Source organism: Oryctolagus cuniculus, chromosome 1 (assembly GCF_051225735.1).
Source record: "Oryctolagus cuniculus isolate XC-2025 breed Fujian yellow rabbit chromosome 1, ASM5122573v1, whole genome shotgun sequence".
Taxonomy (NCBI): Eukaryota; Metazoa; Chordata; class Mammalia; order Lagomorpha; family Leporidae; genus Oryctolagus; species Oryctolagus cuniculus.
In genome coordinates, this window is record NC_142867.1 from 235,911,255 (window position 1) to 235,930,642 (window position 19,388).

The following is a 19,388-nucleotide window of genomic DNA, read 5'->3' on the forward strand; positions in this document are numbered from 1 at the left end:
CTCCTCCCACAGGGCACACGCCTCCCACAGGGCACACACCTCCCACACAGCACACACCTCCCACACGCCTCCCATATGCCTCCCACAGGGCACACACCTCCCACAGGGCACACGCCTCCCACACCTCCCACAGGGCACACGCCTCCCACAGGGCACATGCCTCCCACACAGCACATACCTCCCACAGGGCACACACCTCTCCCACACAGCACACACCTCCCACACGCCTCCCACACCTCCCACAGGGCACACGCCTCCCACACCTCCCACAGGGCACACACCGCCCACAGGGCACATGCCTCCCACACAGCACACACCTCCCACAGGGCACATGCCTCTCCCACACAGCACACACCTCCCACACCTCCCACAGGGCACACACCTCCCACACCTCCCACACCTCCCACAGGGCACACACCTCCCATGGGCCATGTGCTACTGGCCCGTCATCCAGACCCCTGGGGCAGCGGCTGAGAACACAATGTGGACAGAGGCCCTGCTGACCGCCCCCACCCCACAAGCCCAGCAGCTGCGGCAGAGCAGGGGTGCGGACGGCTGGGACGGCCCGGCCTCCACCTGCCCCCCAGCAGGCCCTCGGGAGCCAGCCGCCCCGGAGCAGACGCTGCCCGGGCTGGGGGCTGCGGAGGACGGCGTGGGCCCCAGGAGCCTGTGCTTCCTGTCCAGCACTTGAACCCGGGGCCGGGGCAGGCGGGGAGCACAGCCCCCTCTTATCCCTCTCGCTCAGGACTGGAAACAAGGAAGAAAATCAGACACGCGGGCGCTGAGCGTGGCTGCAGTGTGTGGCGTGGGAGCCCCAGCCGGGCAGGGAGCACGGGGGCTGCTGGCCGTGCACTTGCAGGTGCGACAAGGACCTGGGCTGACGGAGGCCCTGCAGGGCCCCGGCCTGGCCAGCTCAGACCTGCAGAGTCCCCTCCCGCTGTGGCGGACAGGCCCAGCCTCCTGGGCAGCTCCTGGGGCCTGGTCGGCTCCCGCCAGCCCCTCCCACGCTCCCTCCTGAGTCCGGAGGTGACCTGCAGCCCAGGATCCCCCCAGTGGGCTGGGGGCTCAGGCAGGAAGTCTCTGGAGCCAGGCCAGTGGCTCCCCCAGGTCCTGCAGCTGCCAGGCCCCAGGCCTGCCTCCCGCCTCCCAGGGCTGTCCTGGCCCCGTGACCAGCGCCCAGGGGGCATGCTCGGGTCCTGCCTGCTTTGTCCACTGCAGCCTCCCACGGCCTGGGGCCTGGACGTGTGGGGGACATCGAGCCGCGTGGGCCAGCAGCTCTGGGGTGAGCAGGGGAATAACAAGGATTGGGGAGAAGCTAGGTCCCTGGTCACCCTGCAGCCATCGCCCGACCCAGCACAAACGGGACCAAGGTCCCGGCTTTAGGAACCGAGACCCGCGCCACTGCTGCCCAAGTCAGAATCTTCCAGAAAGAGAAGCAGCTGTGCCTGTGCCGAGCCCTGGTCTGGGCCGCTGTGCCCGGGGCTGAGCTCCCTCTCCCCAGGTGCCCAGGTGCGGCGCAGGTGCGGCGTGGGGCCCGGGAGGACTCACGGGGCCACCGCCGGGCTCGCGGACGTAGCCATAGGCGATGGTCTTGTTGATGGCGAACCCGAAGTCGGCCCTCCGGACGTGGCCCACCACCTGGCCGCTCCTCCAGATGGCCTCCAGGCCGAACAGCGGCACCTTCCTGGAAGAAGCAGCAGTGGCCGCTGGGACCCAGGGCCCTCGCGGTGGAAACACGCCCACTCTGGCCGCGGCGCTTCCACAGGCGAGCCCCCCACAGGGAGAAGCCCCTCTGTGGGCCTGAGCTCCACCACGGCTCGCCCCGCCCGCCCCGTGGGGTGCGCCCCTTCCCACGTGCAGCGCGGGTTTCATTAACCAGGCTCTGCCGTTAGGAGCTGTAGACGGTGCCCGCAGACCCTGGGCCCGGGCCCACTCTCCCAGGGGTCCACCCCACGGCCGGGACAGGGAGAAGCTGGGCCAGGGTCTCTCTTCCCCCTCTGCTGCGGGACCTGGTGTGAGTCCCCTCAGCCCTTGACCTCTGGGGGCCCAGCCAGGCCCCTCTCAGTCATCACAGCCACCGTGAGGATGAAGCTGGAGCAGGACACGGGGCATTGGGTGACGCAGAGTCCAGCCTCAGGCCGGGGCTCACGTCCCAGGGAGGCAGGCTGGCCTGGCGGGGATGTCCCCTCGGGGGCCCGCACCTGGCTCTGGCCCGAGGGCCTGTTTCCCCCTCTGTAGCCAGGAGAGGGCGCTGTTCTGGGAGAAGCAAGCACCCCGGGGCCGCCCAGCGTGTGTGACACTCACTCCTCCAGGGTGAAGCACACCAGGCGCCGGCGCAGGCCCGCAGCCCGCTGCTCCTGCAGGGCCTCACGGCCCAGGAAGGCCACTGGCGACCTGAGCTTGCAGGTGAAGGCCAGGCCGGCTTCCAGGGGGCTGTCGTCCGTCCGCAGGTCCGCGTGCCAGTGCCGGTAGCCTGTGGGATGGGGAGGCCGGGGTCAGTGCCAGCCAAAGGCAAGGGTGGGTGCAGCCCAGCCCCGAGTCCTCGCCCAGAGCTGCTGAGTGACCTGGGCGACTCCAGAATGTTCTCCCTGGGTGGGGGGCAGCAATGGGCTGAGGCCATCAGCACAGACGCTGGGGGCACCAAGGTGGGGGCTAGGGCTTGTGAAGGGGGGCCTAGGGAGCCGCCCCCGCCAGGCCTCCACCTCCTGCAGGGGTGAGGCTGTCGAGTCACATGGAAGTGGCAGCAGTGACACCAAGCCGTCCCCTCGCCCCCAAGTCCATGTGTGTGCAGGGGCAGGGGTCCCACGGCCACCTCCAGACCCTGCAGGGAGCTCGCATGGCGGGCAGCGAGGAGGGAGTCATGGGGTAGGGGCAGGCAGCTGGGCGGGCGGCTGCGGGGCCACAGCTCTGCCTCCGGGCAGCTCGGGCACTGGTGCCATGCACACCCCCACTCTCCGGGCAGCTCGGGCACCAGTGCCATGCACACCCCCACTCACCTTTCTCGGCGCTCAGGGAGTCGATGGCGCGGTACCCGGCATTGACCAGGCCGTGCTTGGCTCCCGCGGCCATCACAGCCCGGTACACGGGCACGCAGGAGGCCTTGGGGACGTGCAGCTCCCAGCCCAGCTCCCCCACAAAGGACAGGCGCACGGCCCGGACCTGCAGGACACGCAGCGGGGGTCAGGTGGCCAGATGGCGGCTTCCGGGCCCCGGCCACCCCACCACCCGCCGTCACCGGAGTTGCCACCAGGACGGGGGCTTCACGAGAACCGCTCTGGATGCCGCCGGGGTGAAGGAAGGCGCAATGGTATGGGGGAGGGGATGGCGGGCTCACGACCCTCAGCGCTGCTTGTGGACGCGACAGTGAAGTGACTCACAAGTGACCGCAGCAGGGCTGCCTCGGGCGGCACCAAGGAGCCCTCTCTCCGGGGCAGGCTCCCTTGGGAGGCTCAGGGAGGCCGCGTCCCACCCCTGCCAGCCCCTGCCCGCCCCTGCCCGCCCAGGGACCCCAGCCCTGCCTCCAGCCTCACGGAGCCTGACCCCTGTGTCTGCCTCCCTCAGGGTCCCCCATGAGGCCCCCTGCTGACCCTGGACAGTCCGCCGTCCCCTAGAGATGCCTGCCCAGACCCTGCTTTCTAGTAACTCAGGCACAGGTCCCCAAATTAGGACGCAGCAGGCCGCTGGGGGCCCTGCAGTGGCCGCGGGAAACCTCTGAGCTCCACTTGGCCCGCCCCCTCGTCTGTACACCGGGGTCAGGAGCGCCGGCTCTGATTCCCGAGCCTCCAGGACCCACCCAGGTCAGCCCCGGGAAGCGGGGTCTGCCCAGGAGAGTGGGTGTGGGGGGAATCACCCTGACGGTGCCACACGTGCATGGAGGGGCAGCGCCTGAGCTCTGAGCCCCCCCGCCCCGCTCCAGCAGGTCCACGGCCCCTCGGTCGGCTGAGCCTGGGCCACGGCTGGGACCTCAAGACAGCCTCGGGCTCAACACCTGGGATTCGGTCACCGGCCAGCAGCACAGGCACCGCAGGTGGGCAAGGGCCTGCCCGGGGCCGCTGGAAGGCGGAGGCCGAGCGGCGGCAGCAGCGGGCGGCGCGCAGGCAGGAGAGGGGCCTGGTCCCAGCTGCCGATCCCCGACCACGCGAGCCACGTGGTGACAGCCGGGTGCCCCAACCCACGGACAGGACTTGAGGCCAGGGGACGTGGGGAGGGCGGCGCCTCGCCAGGCTCCACCCCTGCCCCGCACTCCCCGCCGCGGCTCCGCGCACCTGCCGCCAGGGCTGGGTTCCGAATGCTTCTGAAGCCACACAGATTCGCTCCGAGTTGCCGTCTGCCCGGGCCCCTCAGAAAGCTCAGAGGAGACGCGAGAAATGCACGCCATGGGCAGCCCCGGCGTCCCCGACACCGACACCAGCGCGGCGCTCGCTGCAGGCAGCCCACGCAGCAGCCTGGGGCTCGGACCAACCTCGTTCTGAAATCATCTCCAACTGCATCCGCCGACTGCGGGCCCCTGCACACGCCCACTCCTCACTCACTACGCGGGGGTGGGACGAGCAGTCCGGGGCCACCAGGTCTCCAGGGCGCCCCTGGGCATGCCCACTCCTCACTAAGCGGGGGCGGGACGAGCAGTCCAGGGCCACCAGGTCTCCAGGGCGCCCCTGGGCACGCCCACTGCTCACTACGCGGGGGCGGGACGAGCAGTCCAGGGCCACCAGGTCTCCAGGGCGCCCCTGCACACGCCCACTCCTCACTACGCAGTCCAGGGCCACCAGGTCTCCAGGGCGCCCCTGGGCACAGCCCGACCCCCACAGGTGTGGAACAAACGGCCCCAGAGAAAGAACTGATCCCCCAAGGCAGGGAAGAGCCCTCGGCAGGAGCCCTGGGGCTGCGCTCTGTGACGGGGACACGGGAGGCAGGGGGTGCAGGAAGCCCCCATTTTTTCCCACTGGGGACCCACGGAGGGGACGAGGCTGGGAACAGGGACATCAGAACTTGGGCTCCAGGTCAAGCAGGGCTGGGCAGGGGCAGCGGCTCCCAGCCACCCCGGGTCAGCCTCGCTCAGCCTCAGTGCCCCGACCTGAGGAGTGGGCTGACGACAGAGCTTTGAGCACCAGGGGAGGGCAAGTGCCATCGCCAGGAGCACAGGGGCTCAGGTGCGCTCTGAGAGTCTCCAGGGGCGGTGCTGTGGCACAGAGGGTGAAAGCCCCGGCCTGCAGCGCCGCATCCCATATGGGCGTCGGTTCAAGCCTCAGCTGCTCCACTTCCGATCCAGCTCCCTGCTGTGACCCGGGGAAGCAGTGGAAGACGACCCAGGTGCTTGGGCCCTGCACCCGCGTGGGAGAGACCCGGCAGAAGCTCTGGCTCCTGACCAGCTCAGCTCCCGCCGTTGCAGTCATTTGGGGAGGGAACCAGCGGATGGAAGACCTCTCTCTCTTTCTGTCTCTACCTCTCTATAACCCTTTCAAATAAATAAAATAAATCTTTATTTAAAAAAAACTCCAGAGGAGGAACAGAGAGGTAAGCCTCTGTCTGACGCCAGCATCCCATAGGAGCACCGGTTCAAGTCCCAGCTGCTCCATTTCCGATCCAGCTCCCTGCTAATGCACCTGGGGAGTTCAGTGGAGGATGCCCCAAGTGCCTGGGCTCCTGCTACCCACGTGGCGGATGGGTTCCAGGCTCCTGGCTTTGGCCTGGCCCAGCCCTGGCCACTGAGGTCATTTGGGGGAGTGGACCGGCAAATGGAAAATCTTTTTCTCTCTGTCAGTCACTCTGCCTTCCAAATAAATACGTGATGTTGTTAAAGCTGAGCCTCCAGCGGAAGCAGAGCCCCGTGAGCTCCCGGCAATGGATGGAGTCACAGAACCGTGAGAGCCGGCGAAGGGCCCGGCACGGGGTCTGTGCCGACTCCTCACTCAGCCTCAGTGTTCCACACAAAACTGTTAGGACCAAGAGACAAACCCGGCAAAGCAGCAGGACGCGGAGTCCGCACACAAACCAGCAGCACTTCTACGCACTGACCGTGAGCAAGCCAGGAGGGGACTAAGAAAACCATCCGGGGACAGCCGTGTGGCACAGCAGGCACGGCCAGCGCTGGGGCCATCCGCGTCCCAGACCAGAGTGCCTGGGACCAGGTCCCCCATCTGCTGCCCATCCAGCGTCCTGCTGATGCCCAGGGGCCAGCGGATGATGCCACCGCGTGGCGACCCTGATGGAGCTCCTGGCCCCTGACTTCAGCCTGGCCCAGCCCAGCCAGTGCAGGATCCGAGCAGCCAACCGGCAGCCGGGGGATCTCTCGCAAAGAAAGCTTAGGGAGACAGACATCATTTCTTAAAACAAAACCACCAGCTGACCCAGCAATCGCACTCTGGCTAAACCCAAAGACACCATGAGTAGGGTCTCCGGGAGGAACCCGTCCATGGCTGTCCATGGCTGTCCACAGCTGTCCACGGCTGTCCACGCAGCCGGCAGAGCAGCAAACGCCCGTGGCCACTGCCTGCCATGGCGGCTCTTTGTGTCTGCCAGAGTCCGTGGTGCGGGCAGGTGGGAAACTCCGACACCAGCTACGACACTGGCGGGCCCGGGCACTAAGACAGACGCAGAAGGGCACTCCGTGTAGCATTCCACTCACACGAGGCCCCCAGAGCAGCCGAGTGCACAGAGTGGACACGGAGTGGCCCGGGCGGGGCGGGAGCCACAGCAAGCTCCTAGGGCGGGCACGGAGTTCCGCTGCAAATCTGCCTCCCGGCCGCGTGAACGGCTCAACACCACGGAACGCCACGCTTCAAACCCACGCACAGGGGCCGGGCGATGGGCACGTCCCGGGCCCCTGGGGTCAGGCACAGAGGAGAGGCAGCGGCACAGGCGGGCGGGCAGCACCAGGGCCGACCCGGTGTCCTCACAGGGTGACAGAGGAGACACTGAGGTGCCCGAGGAGGTGACAGCAACAAGGTCAGATGACCCCCACCGCTGGCAGGCCATGAGTCAGAGGCTCTCAGACTGCAGAGGCCGAGGGACAGCGGGTGGGGGATGGAGACGCAGGGACAGAGGGACACAGGGGACACGGGGGGGGATGGAGACACAGACGCAGGGACAGAGCAGGGAGAGGCCAGAGGCCAGATCCTGAGACGTGGACCACCCGGCCGACACCTCGGGGTGGCCTCTGTGCCAGGGCTCACCACCCGGCCCCCGACCCAGATGACCACAGGCCGCTGCTCCAACAGACATCCAGGGGCCCCTCCCATGGGTCACAGGCGGCCCCGGCACTGCGCACCACCCAGAGGCCCCGGGCCGAGCTCAGTGTGCACAGCCCAGCCCCCACGCCAGCCCAAGGCTCAGGGTCTCAGCCCATCGGGGAGCGGCTCTGGGCCCTGCTTCCTGGCACGCCGTGTCAGCCCTGGGTTTTGGGGTGCTTTCATGAACTGTGACTGCGGCAGAAGGAACCTGCTGGGGCCCTCACTTGGATCTGAGTGGCAATTCTGGGTCAAACCACTGCTGGCCAGGCAGGGTTGCCGGGGGGCGAGGACGGCCAGGCGGCACAGGGACGTGGGAGAGCAGCGCCCGCCTCCTGGTGGGAAACGGGGGCCTGGGGATCAGCTCTGCAGACAGAGCCCCACCCCCGTCCCCAGGGAGCGGGAGCTGCCCCCTGGCGTCAGGCCTCCTGTTATCGGCAGCCAGATTTAGCTCCACACATCACGGCTTGGAGCTGGGCCCTCGGTGCGGCGGCTGGGCCTGGTGTCCTCTCCCTCCCGGCCCCTCAGGAGTGAGGGCTCGCGGAGGAGAGGGAGGGAACGGCTCCCAGAGGCAGCACAGCTGTCGCCTGCCATGACCCCCTCTGGGGCCCGACTCCGAGCCCGCGATGGCAGCAGATGCAAAAGAGAGCCCGGGGCTGGGGGAGGCTGAGACCCACGTCCCCGCGCACAGGTGGACGTCACTACACCATCACAGCCCTTCCCTCGTCTGCATGGGCCCGAGGACCCGCCCCTTTGGGGAGGTGCAGGATGTCGGGGCCTCAGACCTGGAGGGAGTGCCCTGGGTGCTCCTGTCACGTGGGTGCCACCTGCTTCACTCGGGCCACGCGGGTGGCAGGTGCTGGAGGTCGAAGCAAACCCACCAGGGTTAAATCTGGGCCTCTGGCCTCCCCCTCCACAAAGTCGGGAAGACACAGGGCTCCTGGGGAGCTCGCGGGCCCAACGAGATAATCACTGAAAGAGGCAAGCAGGTGTGTCGGCTCAGCAGGGGCGGTGGCAGGAGCGCGGGCTGGGCGAGCCCCGGAGCAGGGTCTCAGCGGAGCCGCAGCTGCCTCGGTGTGAACACCCCCGCCACGGCCGTTTGCAGGGCACCCAGGACTTAACAACCTGCTCGTGAGTTTTCCTACAAGTTAAGCTCTCAGCTGGCACAAGCTGGTGTGAGCCGGTTCCAGCACACCCTGGGGCGTGAGAGGGGGGGCTGGCAGAGGCGGGTTTGGCCAGCTGCCTCCAGCTCGGCTCCTGAGCCCCACACTGTCACCTACTCTCCCCCACCCGCCTCTGCTCATCTTTGGTGGCTGGGGAGAGGCTACGCTCGGATACCATCAGAGAAAGACAGACTGGGGGGGGGGGATCTGCGCCTGGAACATCACCCCACTCTGGGCCAGCTCTGCTGGGACTCCCGCCCCAGTTCCACCCCCAAGGACACCCTAGGGGGTGCTCTGGACACATGTCACCAGAGCCAGCCCCGAGTGCATCTGTCTGGGTAAGTGTCACACAGGGGCTGTGGCAGGCATGCCCAGACACAGGCCCCCAGACCATCTCTCTAGATGTCGGCACATGGTGGCGTCACAAGTTTCCAACACCCAACACTCCAGGTGCACCCTCCACACAGCCACCCTTAGAGAAGTGGGGGTCCCGGGGTGCCAGGCACACAGGAGTGATCAGAGCAGGTGCACCCCCATACACGGCCACCCTCAGAGAAGTGGGGATCCTGGGGTGCCGGGCACACAGGAGTGATCAGAGCAGGTGCACCCCCATACACGGCCACCCTCAGAGAAGTGGGGGTCCCGGGGTGCCGGGCACACAGGAGTGATCAGAGTAGGTGCACCCCCATACATGGCCACCCTCAGAGAAGTGGGGATCCCGGGGTGCCAGGCACACAGGAGTGATCAGAGCAGGTGTACCCCACCACAGCCACCCTCAGAGAAGTGGGGGTCCTGGGGTGCCGGGCACACAGCAGTGATCAGAGCAGGTGCACCCCCATACACGGCCACCCTTAGAGAAGTGGGGGTCCTGGGGTGCCAGGCACACAGGAGTGATCAGAGCAGGTGCACCCCATACACGGCCACCCTCAGAGAAGTGGGGGTCCCGGGGTGCCGGGCACACAGCAGTGATCAGAGCAGGTGTGGCTTTCCGCAGGGCAGGCGTCCCCCCCAGGAGACAGAGGAGCGAGTTGGCAGGAGTGGAGGGGCTTCGTCTGTCAAGCCCACTGGAGACACGCAAGATCTCCCTGCTCGCAACACACCCCACTGGGAGGGGGGCCCACGCTCCCCATCGGTCAGGGTCGCAGTCAGTGGGGGTGGCAAATGACGGCTGTGGATCTGACGATGGGACTGGTGTGGCGGTGGTGGTGGTGGCGGCTGTGGTGATGTGGTATCGGCGGTGGTCATGCCAGCCGTGGTGAGGGTGGTGATCTCGGTGATGGGGGGAGAGTGACAGGGAACTAACGCTCCAAGTGTAAGAACAGGGGGAGTGTGCGCTGCTCCAACCGCACTGCAAGCTTGTCAACCTCACTGAGGATCAGAGCGGCTTCCCGGGAGCTGGCCCTCCCCCGGGGCCTGTCTCCCAGCCTGCAGGGACGCGCGTCTGGCAAAGACCACCCAGGCGCCCGCGGAAGGCACCTTCTCGTCGGCCACCCTGCCCCTGGCGCCCGGGGTTTCAAGCCGATGGTGAGAGCCTTGGGTCCCCCCAGGAGGAACCGTGTGCAGCCAGACGGAGACAGTGGTGCGCAGAGGGTTCCCTGGGGAGAAAGGACCTGGGTGGCCCTCGAGGCACGTGGGAACCCTGGAGCCCACGCCCCAGGGTCACTCAGTCTCATGGCCGCCCGCTTTGCTGAACTCACGGCCACGACCCCAGCGCCGACAGCCTGATTGCAGCAGGGAACACACGTGCCCGGCTCGGGGAGGGCGGGAAACGCCTCCTCGCTCCCCTCCGAGCCCCCAGCCTCCTGTGGGCAGGGCCCTGTGGTCACCAGCCCGCCTTTCCTGGCTGTCACAGAGCGCGCTGCTCACGTCCTGGCCGTCTCGGGCCTCAGCAAACTCTCACGGGCTCCGCAAAGCGCGTCTCCCGGCAGTGGCTGCGCCGGGCAGGCAGGCACACGCTCGGCCAGCAGGACGCGTCCCCCTGCGCCCCTACCTGGGCGGCCAGGGCCCAGCGGCCCCCGCGGCACCGCAGCACGCACCTCTCACATCAGGGACACTCAATTTCCTCCTGGCCTCAATTAATTTTCAGGAGACAATCCCTTTATCGCCGCGCCTCTGACCCTGGTGCCCGCTGCTCCACCGGAAGGACCCGTCCCGGGCCGAGGCGCCGGGGACGCCGCGTCTGGCCTCCGGGAGAGCGGCGCCCCCACCGCAGCCTCGCTGGCCTGGAGGCCGGGGATCGGGGAGCAGCGGGGACAGCTGGTGCGCTGGCTGCAGAGCCAACGGCTCCTCCCATCTCCCTCTCCCCTCTAGGAACCCGAGGATGCTGGAAGCCTGGGGCAGATCCAAGCGACTTGGAGAACAATTACGGTAAGACAGCAGCCCCGCACGCTGGGGGCCCGGGTCGTCCATCCGGCCGCAGCCCTTGGCGCCCAGCCCGGCGTCCCCACGCTGCCTCTCGGCCTCTGGCCGTGCCGACACTGCCGGTGCAGGCACACATTCCACCCCGCAGCTGGCTGGCGGGAGCCCAGCCCGTCTTCTATAAATACTTGGCCGGCCCCACGCTCTGGCCCAGGGTTCTCTGCACCGCACGTGGTTCAAGTCAGCCAGAGACACTGGTGTTAGGAGGCTGTGAAGCGCTCTCTGATACGCGCAGAACCTGTGGTCAGCCCAGAGGGGGAGCCGGACACGGCAGCCTCGGGGTGGGGTGGGGGGCACCGAGGAACCACACGCTGCCCCTCAGCCGGCTGGGCCCCGGGCTGAGGGGCAGGCTTTGTCCCCGAGGGCCCCAGGGCCTGCGGCTGACTCCCCCCACCCCGGCTCCCCCCACCCCAGCCAGTGAGGCCTCATGGGACCGGGGCAGCGGCCAGCCCGGAGAACAGGAAGCCTTCGTGTCCCAGGCTCGGACCGCCCAGGAATGTGACCTGGGCCTGAGAGATGACCCGGGGGCCGGCGAAAAGCACAACACTCCCGGGGACCAAGCCCTGGCCCCTGTGCCCTGAGTGGGGCGGGGGGTGGTGGCTGCCGACGGCAGGACTCCCTGGCCGGCCACTGTCCCCGGGACCCCAGCTGCGCCTCACTCCCCCACTTCCCGGGGAGCGGGGTCCTCCCAACACGTGGCAGCGAGGGCCAGAAGGAAGAGGGAGGAGCAGCTGCTGTCGCCGCATTCCCGCCAAGTGTGGGGTTTCGGTCCCACGGTGTGCAGGGCCTTAGCACACGACTGAGCCTGCAGGGCCGGCTCCTAGACCACTGCTCTTCCTGGGGGCTGTGCAGGGGCGCTGCTGTCAGCAGGGGGCGACGGCTGAGCTCGGCTGGGGTGGGGAGGAGCTCCCCTTACCACGACAGCCGTGTGTCCCTCGTGTCCTGACGAGGGGCCAGGAGACGCACACAGGGGCCCCCCAGCAAGCGTGGGGCCAGCCGCCCAGTCCCGCCCCCGTCAGGGGCCACGCTGCTCCTGGCCGAGCGTCCTGAGCACATCTCTCTCTCGCCAGGGCTCCGTCTCCCTCCCGGGACACCCCCGCAGGCCTCACTTCCCTGCGGGCTCCTGAGCCGGTGAGCACCACTCGCCGCGGCCCGGGGCCCCGCCCCTGCAGCCTGGGCTGCTCTGGCTCCTCCCTGGGCTCCAACCCCAGCAGGTGGGCGTCTGGAGGGACGAGGCTGCGCTGCCCAACCCCAGCCCGAGTCCGGCACCCACGGGCCCCCAGCCAGCGGCTCCAGAACGAGTTCTAGAGCCGGGCAAGGACGCCCCGCGCTGGGGGCCGACCCTGAAGTCCAGAGGAGAAGGTGTGAGCACTGCCCCCCCCCGAGTCCGGAATGGCTGGGGGAGGTGTGGGCGTGGGAGGCGGCTGGTCGGCAGCCCTGATCGGGCCCCGCTGCTCTCCCGGTGGGCTGGCCTCCGGTGCAGACCCCCCGACAGCCTCACCAGGGCAGCGTGGCTGATGTGGATGCCAGAAGCCCTCCCCGTGTCCGAGAGTGACCTCCCACCTCCAGGCCCTGGTCAGCTCAGCCCCCTGGAGAGCTGGGTCAGCACCAGGCACACAGAGAGCTGAAGAGGGGGGACAGGAACACCTGCAAATGACCAGGGCAGGCTGGGGCTGACTGCAGCGACAGAACTCCCTCCAGGCCAGCAAGAGCACGGCCCTCTCGGGGACCCCAGGGACAGGCAGCCTGCAAGTGCACCCCCACGTCAGCTCCTCGGAGCCCGGCCTGGCCCCTGCGCCTCGCAGGTGAAGCGGCTGCCAGGAAGGCACCAGCCCGGCTCAGGAAGCAGCAAGGGCTGGAGTGGGCTGGCCCGGGGGTGGGGGAGGCAGCTGGTACCGGGCAGCTGCTGGGCCCCCCCAGCCTCCTCGAGCCCCCCCCACAACTCAGAACCCAGCCCCCACAGAATGGGGTGCAGCCACCCCAGCTCTGGCTGTGCAGTGCTCAGCGCGCCGGCCCTCTCTGGTCCCTGCAGGCGACAGGAAGCAAGCTAGACAGAGGCAGCCCCGGCTTCCTGCCCCAGTGCAGTCCGCGGGGGGTGCTTCCTGCCCCAGTGCAGCCTGCGGGGGGGTGCTTCCTGCCCCAGTGCAGCCCGCGGGGGGGGGGGGACAGCGCTGGGCCTGGGCCCCTTTATCTCCTCCTGCGGAGGCCGCCCCAGCATCACCGCTTGGTTTATTATTTACCAACAGACACCGATTCCACCCCAGGCCCCAGGGCGCCAGGCCCCGCTCCTGACATTCCTCCCCGCATTCCTGGCCAGCCCCCAGCGCCCCCAGCCCCCACTACAGCCCCCTGGCTTCCTGACCGGACTTGCCACCTAAGCCAGTGGCCTCTGAACTCTGCCTGGGCCCCAGCTGCTGCCGTCACTGGCCCGCAGGGACCTGCCTGGACACTCGTCCTCTGTGCCAAAGCGGGTGCAGCCTGCACGTGGTGGGCAGAGGCCAGGGAGCTGCTGACCCCCAGGACGCCAAACACGGGCCTTCGACGTGCTAACCCCAGCGTCCACTGAGCTGGGGCTGAGACCTCCAAGAGGAGACCCCACCACCACCACTGTGGGGAGACGCGGACGAGCCCGGGGCTGAAACGTGCCGGAGAGGCCCTCGATGGGGAGGCAGGGCTGGGCACCACTGGACATCGCAACCTCTTTCCCAACAGGGAAACTGAGGCTGGAAGAGCGACTGGAGTTGGCCCAGGACCCCACCCCGGGCCTGGGGCCAGCCCCGCCCACAGCCCCACAAGGGGACTTGACCCTGGTGTGCAGGTGCACTGCAGGGACTGGCCGGGCTCCACCTGTGGGTGGGCGGTGGGGGGGTCCCCCAGCTCAGCTGACCATAGCCCCGTTACTTCTGAGGGAGGCAGAGGGAAAGATGGCCACACCCACACACCCTGGGCAGGCACACTGCTCCTGGGAGGAGGGGCACGCCATGCGAGGGGCGGGGTCTCCAGCACGCGCCCTGCACGGGGAGGGCAGAAATACTTCAAGATCCCCTCCCAGCCCCCAGCAGCCTGTGGGCAGGGCTCTTTGGCCTCCCCGGTCTGCACCTCGTAGCTGGGGACAAGGCCCAGGGGGCAGAGGGACTTCCCCAAGGCCACTCGGCGTCGGGCCCAGAGGGCAGTGGCTTGGTACCTACCAGGTGCCCGGCGGCTCTCACCAGCTTGTGGGTGGAGAAGGGGAAGCCCTCGTTGCTCAGGTCCGTGTCCAGCACCTCCTGGAGAATGGCCCGGCTGCGGGAAAGAGCACCGGGTCGGCGGCGGCCGGCGGCACTCCCGGCACGCCTGCGGGGCGGGCGGCTCCTGATCAACTCGGTGTCCACGCCGCGGGGAGCAGGTGAGGCAGTGCCTGTCCACAGGGCCACGCTGGGGACCAGCAGAGCCGGCACAGGCTCGGCCAGGGTCCCGCCTCTTTCGGGTAAACTGAGGCAGGGCAGCTAACCAGCCAGTGGACACCCCTGAATCCCACCACCCAGAGACACTCACGACCCACACGGAGCTCTGGCCTCCAACGGGGTCACCACCAGCCAGCTACAGCAGCTGGCCCCAGGGCCACAAAGTGACTTGTGAGGGTGACACTGGGTCACTGGGTCGGGGCAGATCCTGGCCGCCCCCAGCCCCCAGCCAAGCAGCTCCTGCTCTGACCTCGCCCCGCTCTGGCCCCCTCCCCGGCCTTGCATCCCCCTCCCAGTGGGGCTGAGGGCTGATGCTGGCTCTGCTCCTGCCCTCACCCCTCCCAGTGGACGCAGGTGCCCGAGGGCAGGGCCAGCCCCAGGGCCCGACTGCTCCCAGCACAGGACGCACTCCACGGCGCCCGGCAGCCTCTGGCCCTGCTGAGTTACTGGAGACCTGGCTCTGTGCCTGCTGCCCTCCCTCCACATTCGCACACCGCTCTGCCCACACCTGAGCCTTGGTCACCCCTAAGCCCTTGGTTCATCAGTCATTCCTCCAGGAAGCCCTCCCAGACTCCCGAGTCCCGACCAGGCACCCTGGTTAGGGCTGCAGTGCGCCTGGCCAGGGTGGCTCTCCCTCCCCCACCCCACACGCCTGGCACAGGGGGCACTCGGTAAGAAGGACTTGGCACAGCAGCGGGAGCCAGGCCCCCCTTCCGCAGCTTGGGGTCCCGGTGGTTCCAGGGCTGCGGGGTGGCCTTGGCTCACAAGGGCTGCCAACCCTGTCCCCACCCCCACCGTGCTGGGAGCTGCCACCCACACCAGCCTGTGGTGCTCGGTGCCGGGCAGCCTGCCAGGCGCCTTACATAACCCCCGTGCCCACGCACGCAGCCCCTGGAGAGCACGCGCGGCTTTCACACCTGCTCTCTGCAGCCGGGCGGGGGGGGGGGGCGGGAAGGGAGCCCCAGGCCTCCCCACGGTGGGACAAGCCTGGGGCCGCCGCCCGGGGCCAAGCCCTTGAGGGGCTCTGACCCAAGCCAAACCCTAGATCCAGACGCCCGGTTTACCGGGCCTGGCTGGGGCTGCGGGAGGCCAACCCTCCTCAAGGAAAGAGCGGACAGCCCGAGGGGCGGGGACCCAGGCCTCTGTCACCCTCAGCTTCCTCCTGCTGAGCGGCTCAGGGTCCCGGTTCACAGGGCTGAGTGTGCCGGAGAACACAGAACACCCACTGGTAGTCACTGAACCGCGCCCGCTGGCCCTGTGCCGTGCACCCGCCCGGTCTCCACCTGCCCTGTGCCGTGCACCCGCCCGGTCTCCGCCTGCCCTGTGCTGTGCACCCAGTCTCCTCCTGCCCTGTGCCGTGCACCCGCCTGGTCTCCTCCTGCCCTGTGCCGTGCCCCTACCCGGTCTCCACCTGCCCTGTGCTGTGCACCCAGTCTCCGCCTGCCATGCCAGGCAGTGTAACCCCAAGTTCCTAACAGTGAACCACGGGCGGCAGGTTGAGCCGCATGCGATGCCCACGTCCCCTATCAGAGTGCCTGGGTTCAAGTCCTGCCTCCCCCTCAGGTCCAGCTTCCTGCAAACGCTCCTGGGAGGCAGCAAGCGATGGCTCAAGAACTTGGGTTCCTGCCACCCACGAGGGAGACCCAGACGGAGCTCCTGGCCCTGGCTTTGCCTGGCCCTGGCTGCTGCAGCCGTGTGCCAAGCGAACCAGCCGATGGAAGCTCTCTCTCACTCCTCCCCCAACTCTCTCTCTCTCACTCTGCCTTTCAAATAAGTGAACAAATTTTAAAACAACTTTTTCAATTAAAAATGCAGCCACACGAGCCACCTTTCAGAGGCTCGAAAGCCACGCTCAGCTTAGTGGCTGCCGTAGGGGGCCCCCACCCCCACCCCAGCCCTGGTTAGGGAACAGTGCCAGAAACTGCTATCAGACAGCGGCTCATGCGGGGCTGCCAGAGCTTCCCACACGAGCCCCGGGCCCAACCTGGGCACACACACCGCGGCGGCACTGAGAATCAGCAGGGCGCTGAGCTGCCCTCTGCCCTGGGCCTGGAAGCTGTCACCTAACCAGGCCAGAGCAGGCTGCTGTCCCCGGGTGGTGCCGTCCTCTGTCTGCCCAGCACCCTGTCGCTCCCATCCCCACCAAACAGTCCCAGTCCTGGCCAGGTCCCCGGGTCCTGGCCCCCATTCTGTTGCCCCAGGGGAGAAGTGGGAACCGAGACCGGGCAGGGTCCCCGCGTGAGAGCCCCGAGTGCCAGCTCCCCGCCCCCCGCGCTGCAGCTCCTCCCCCTGCTCCCTCCCACATACACGCACCCCCTCTTCCCCAGAACCACTCCAAGCTGCCACAGCCATGCAACCCCCAAAACACAGGGACACAGCCGTGGCTCCCCCGGGGAACCCCTGCTGCACCTGGCCTCGGAGCCGCCTCCCGACCCCAGCCCGTCCCCCGAGAGAGCAGCTTTTGGGCCCTCAGGACCTCCGAGCACGAAGCTCCGCCCTGCTCCATACCGGCATCAAAGCTTTGCCTTGGACACGCCCGGCTCACGCCTGCCCTGGGGCCTCTGCCCCTGCTGCCTCCTCTGCCGGCATCCCTGTGCCCCCAGAGAGCTCCAGGCTCGACCCCTCACCCACTCCTCAGCAGTCGGCACTCGAGGGCAGCCCCAGGCCAAGCCTTCGCAGAAGCCCCCAGGGTCAGAGCTCTCGAGCCGCGCATGCCCTGGTCACCACGCAGCCAGCAGGTGGCCCTCGGCGATCAGGATCAAGGCGGTGATGCGTGAAGACAGACCCATGTCACTCACAGCCTGGGACAGCACCCTCGGGTCCGGGGCTCAGCTGGGCGCCTCGCAGCCCAGCTGCCCACAGCAGGGTCAGCGCACAGGGGCTGGGGATCTCGGAGGCCCCCCAGCTGCCGGGGCCGCCACCAGACACGCTGCGCCCTGTTGGAGCATGTGCGGCAGGCGGTTCCAGGAGCAGAGCCCGGCCCGCTCCCAGGCCTCCCCTGGCACCCAGCTGCCGCCTCTGCCGCCTCCCAGGACTGCGGCGCCCCCTTGCCCTGAGCGCAGCGCCTTCTCCCCAGCCCCCCACCCTGCAGTCCCCACCAGGGCACCCTGGGATGAGCCGGGCCATGGCTGGGTGTGAACACCAGGACCAGATGGAGCTTCCCCGGGGGTTTCGGGGCGGGGGCAAGGCTGGGCCCACCTCCCCTTTGGCTCTTGCACCTGCTGGCTGTGAGACGTTGGGCAACGGTCTCTACCTCTCCAGGCCTCCATTTCTTCATCGACAACCAACAGCCGAGAGCAGCCCAGAGGGCATCCCCAGGACGGGAGCCCTGGCCAGGGCTGTGCCTCCCGTCGGCGCCCACGCTCCAAAGCATGGCCGGCGGGACCTTCCGAAGCCCACACCTGCCCGGGGGCCTGGTGCCTCACTCGCTTCTGAGCACCCGAGGGTGTTCGCAGGGCCCCGATTCCTCAGGGGTGGGGAGCAGGGCTCAGTAGCTACTTACGGGCGGCTGCCCCGCCCACACACCCATCACTGCAGGAGGAGCCTGTGACCACTGAGAGATGCCGGCCCAGAGATGACCTGGAGACCCCGGGGCCCCTCCCCGGACCCAGGAGTCCTGATGGGGCTTCCCCATGACGCTCCGTCTGGTCCACACGCTGGGGGTGACAGGCAGTGCCCTCCCCCACGGGGTCCACACAGAGCTCAGCGTCGCAGACGGAAGACACGAGTCTAAGGAGCACGGGCAGGCGTCCCTCCCCGACGCCGCTCCCGAAGCAGTCGCAAACCCAGAGACGACCCCCGTGCCCGGTGCAGGGGTGAGGGCTCCGGGCAGACACTGCCCCTCCCCCCAAGGGACCTGAGCACCCGGGGAGGGGGCCTGGAGCCCATTCCCCGCGGGTGCAGAGGGCGCCCGTGCTTCCCTGCGCGGCATCTTGGGGTTCGCAACAGCCACTGACGTGGGATGTCCCACCCAGGTCGGGAAGTGGCTCTGCCCGGGCTCCCGCTGGGGTCCGGGTGCGCCCAGGGGCCGGCCCCCCCTCACCTGGCTGGGCTCTGGACGCTGACCAGGCCCAGGTCCGCCGGGCCCCCCTCACCTGGCTGGGCCCTGGATGCTGATCAGGCCCAGGTCCGCCGGGCCCCCCTCACCTGGCTGGGCCCTGGACGCTGACCAGGCCCAGGTCCGCCGGGCCCCCCTCACCTGGCTGGGCCCTGCACGCTGACCAGGCCCAGGTCCGCCGGGCCCCCCTCACCTGGCTGGGCCCTGCACGCTGACCAGGCCCAGGTCCGCCGGGCCCCCCTCACCTGGCTGGGCCCTGCACGCTGACCAGGCCCAGGTCCGCCGGGCCCCCCTCACCTGGCTGGGCCCTGCACGCTGACCAGGCCCAGGTCCGCCGGGCCCCCCTCACCTGGCTGGGCCCTGGACGCTGACCAGGCCCAGGTCCGCCGGGCCCCCCTCACCTGGCTGGGCCCTGCACGCTGACCAGGCCCAGGTCCGCCGGGCCCCCCTCACCTGGCTGGGCCCTGGATGCTGATCAGGCCCAGGTCCGCGGAGCCGTCGATGAGCTGGCAGCGCAGCTTCTGGTCCTGCAGCACGGTGGTGATGTGGGACCAGTTGTGCTGGGCCACGGCCCCGCCCACGGCCAGGTAGTAGCCATGCCCTGGAAGACACGTACCCGGCCTCAGCCCAGAGCTCCAGGGGCCTCCGGCTGAGAAAACGAAGGACCTTTCTCTGGAAGGGAGCCCTGGAGTCCCAGCCGGGCACTGGGGGACAGCTGGGGGCCCCGAGGGCTGCCCGTGCCGGAGACGGGTGTCCCGGGAGGAGTGGGCGCTGCCTCCACAGCCCGAGTGGGCTGCCCTGGACAACCGCTCTTCCCCGACAACCTCGATGGCCCCACTGGCCCTCACTTGGCCCCGGTGTCCCCAGCCACAGCTGTCCGTGCGTCCTGCCCTGGCCACACAGGACCGGCCGGGCCAGGCTGCGTTGGGTCTCGGGCAACAGCCCCGCAGCCCCTCCTGGACGCTGACCCACCCTCGCCGCGGGGGTCGGAAATGACCGACGTGCAGGCGGTTGCCACTGGTTGGGAGAGGGACCCCATCTGCTGGCTCCAGGGCCGTGAGGCGCCCACTGGGCCACACCG

General features: G+C 68.8%; 1 protein-coding gene across 17 annotated transcripts in view; it reads right to left on the reverse strand.

The window, feature by feature from the left end:
- Positions 1–19,388, reverse strand: part of SARDH (sarcosine dehydrogenase) — a 45,796-nt gene that overhangs the window by 500 nt on the left and 25,908 nt on the right. For 16 of the 17 annotated variants that reach the window (XM_070066663.2, XM_070066644.2, XM_070066666.2 and 13 more), the window contains 5 exons: positions 18,761–18,908; positions 13,996–14,089; positions 2,997–3,159; positions 2,305–2,473; positions 1,549–1,684 (listed from right to left, as the gene is read on the reverse strand). In XM_070066663.2, the coding sequence (XP_069922764.2) occupies positions 1,549–1,684; positions 2,305–2,473; positions 2,997–3,159; positions 13,996–14,089; positions 18,761–18,908 (710 nt within the window). The remainder of the gene's footprint in view (positions 1–1,548; positions 1,685–2,304; positions 2,474–2,996; positions 3,160–13,995; positions 14,090–18,760; positions 18,909–19,388) is intronic. The other variant, XR_016226595.1, reaches the window with a different exon arrangement.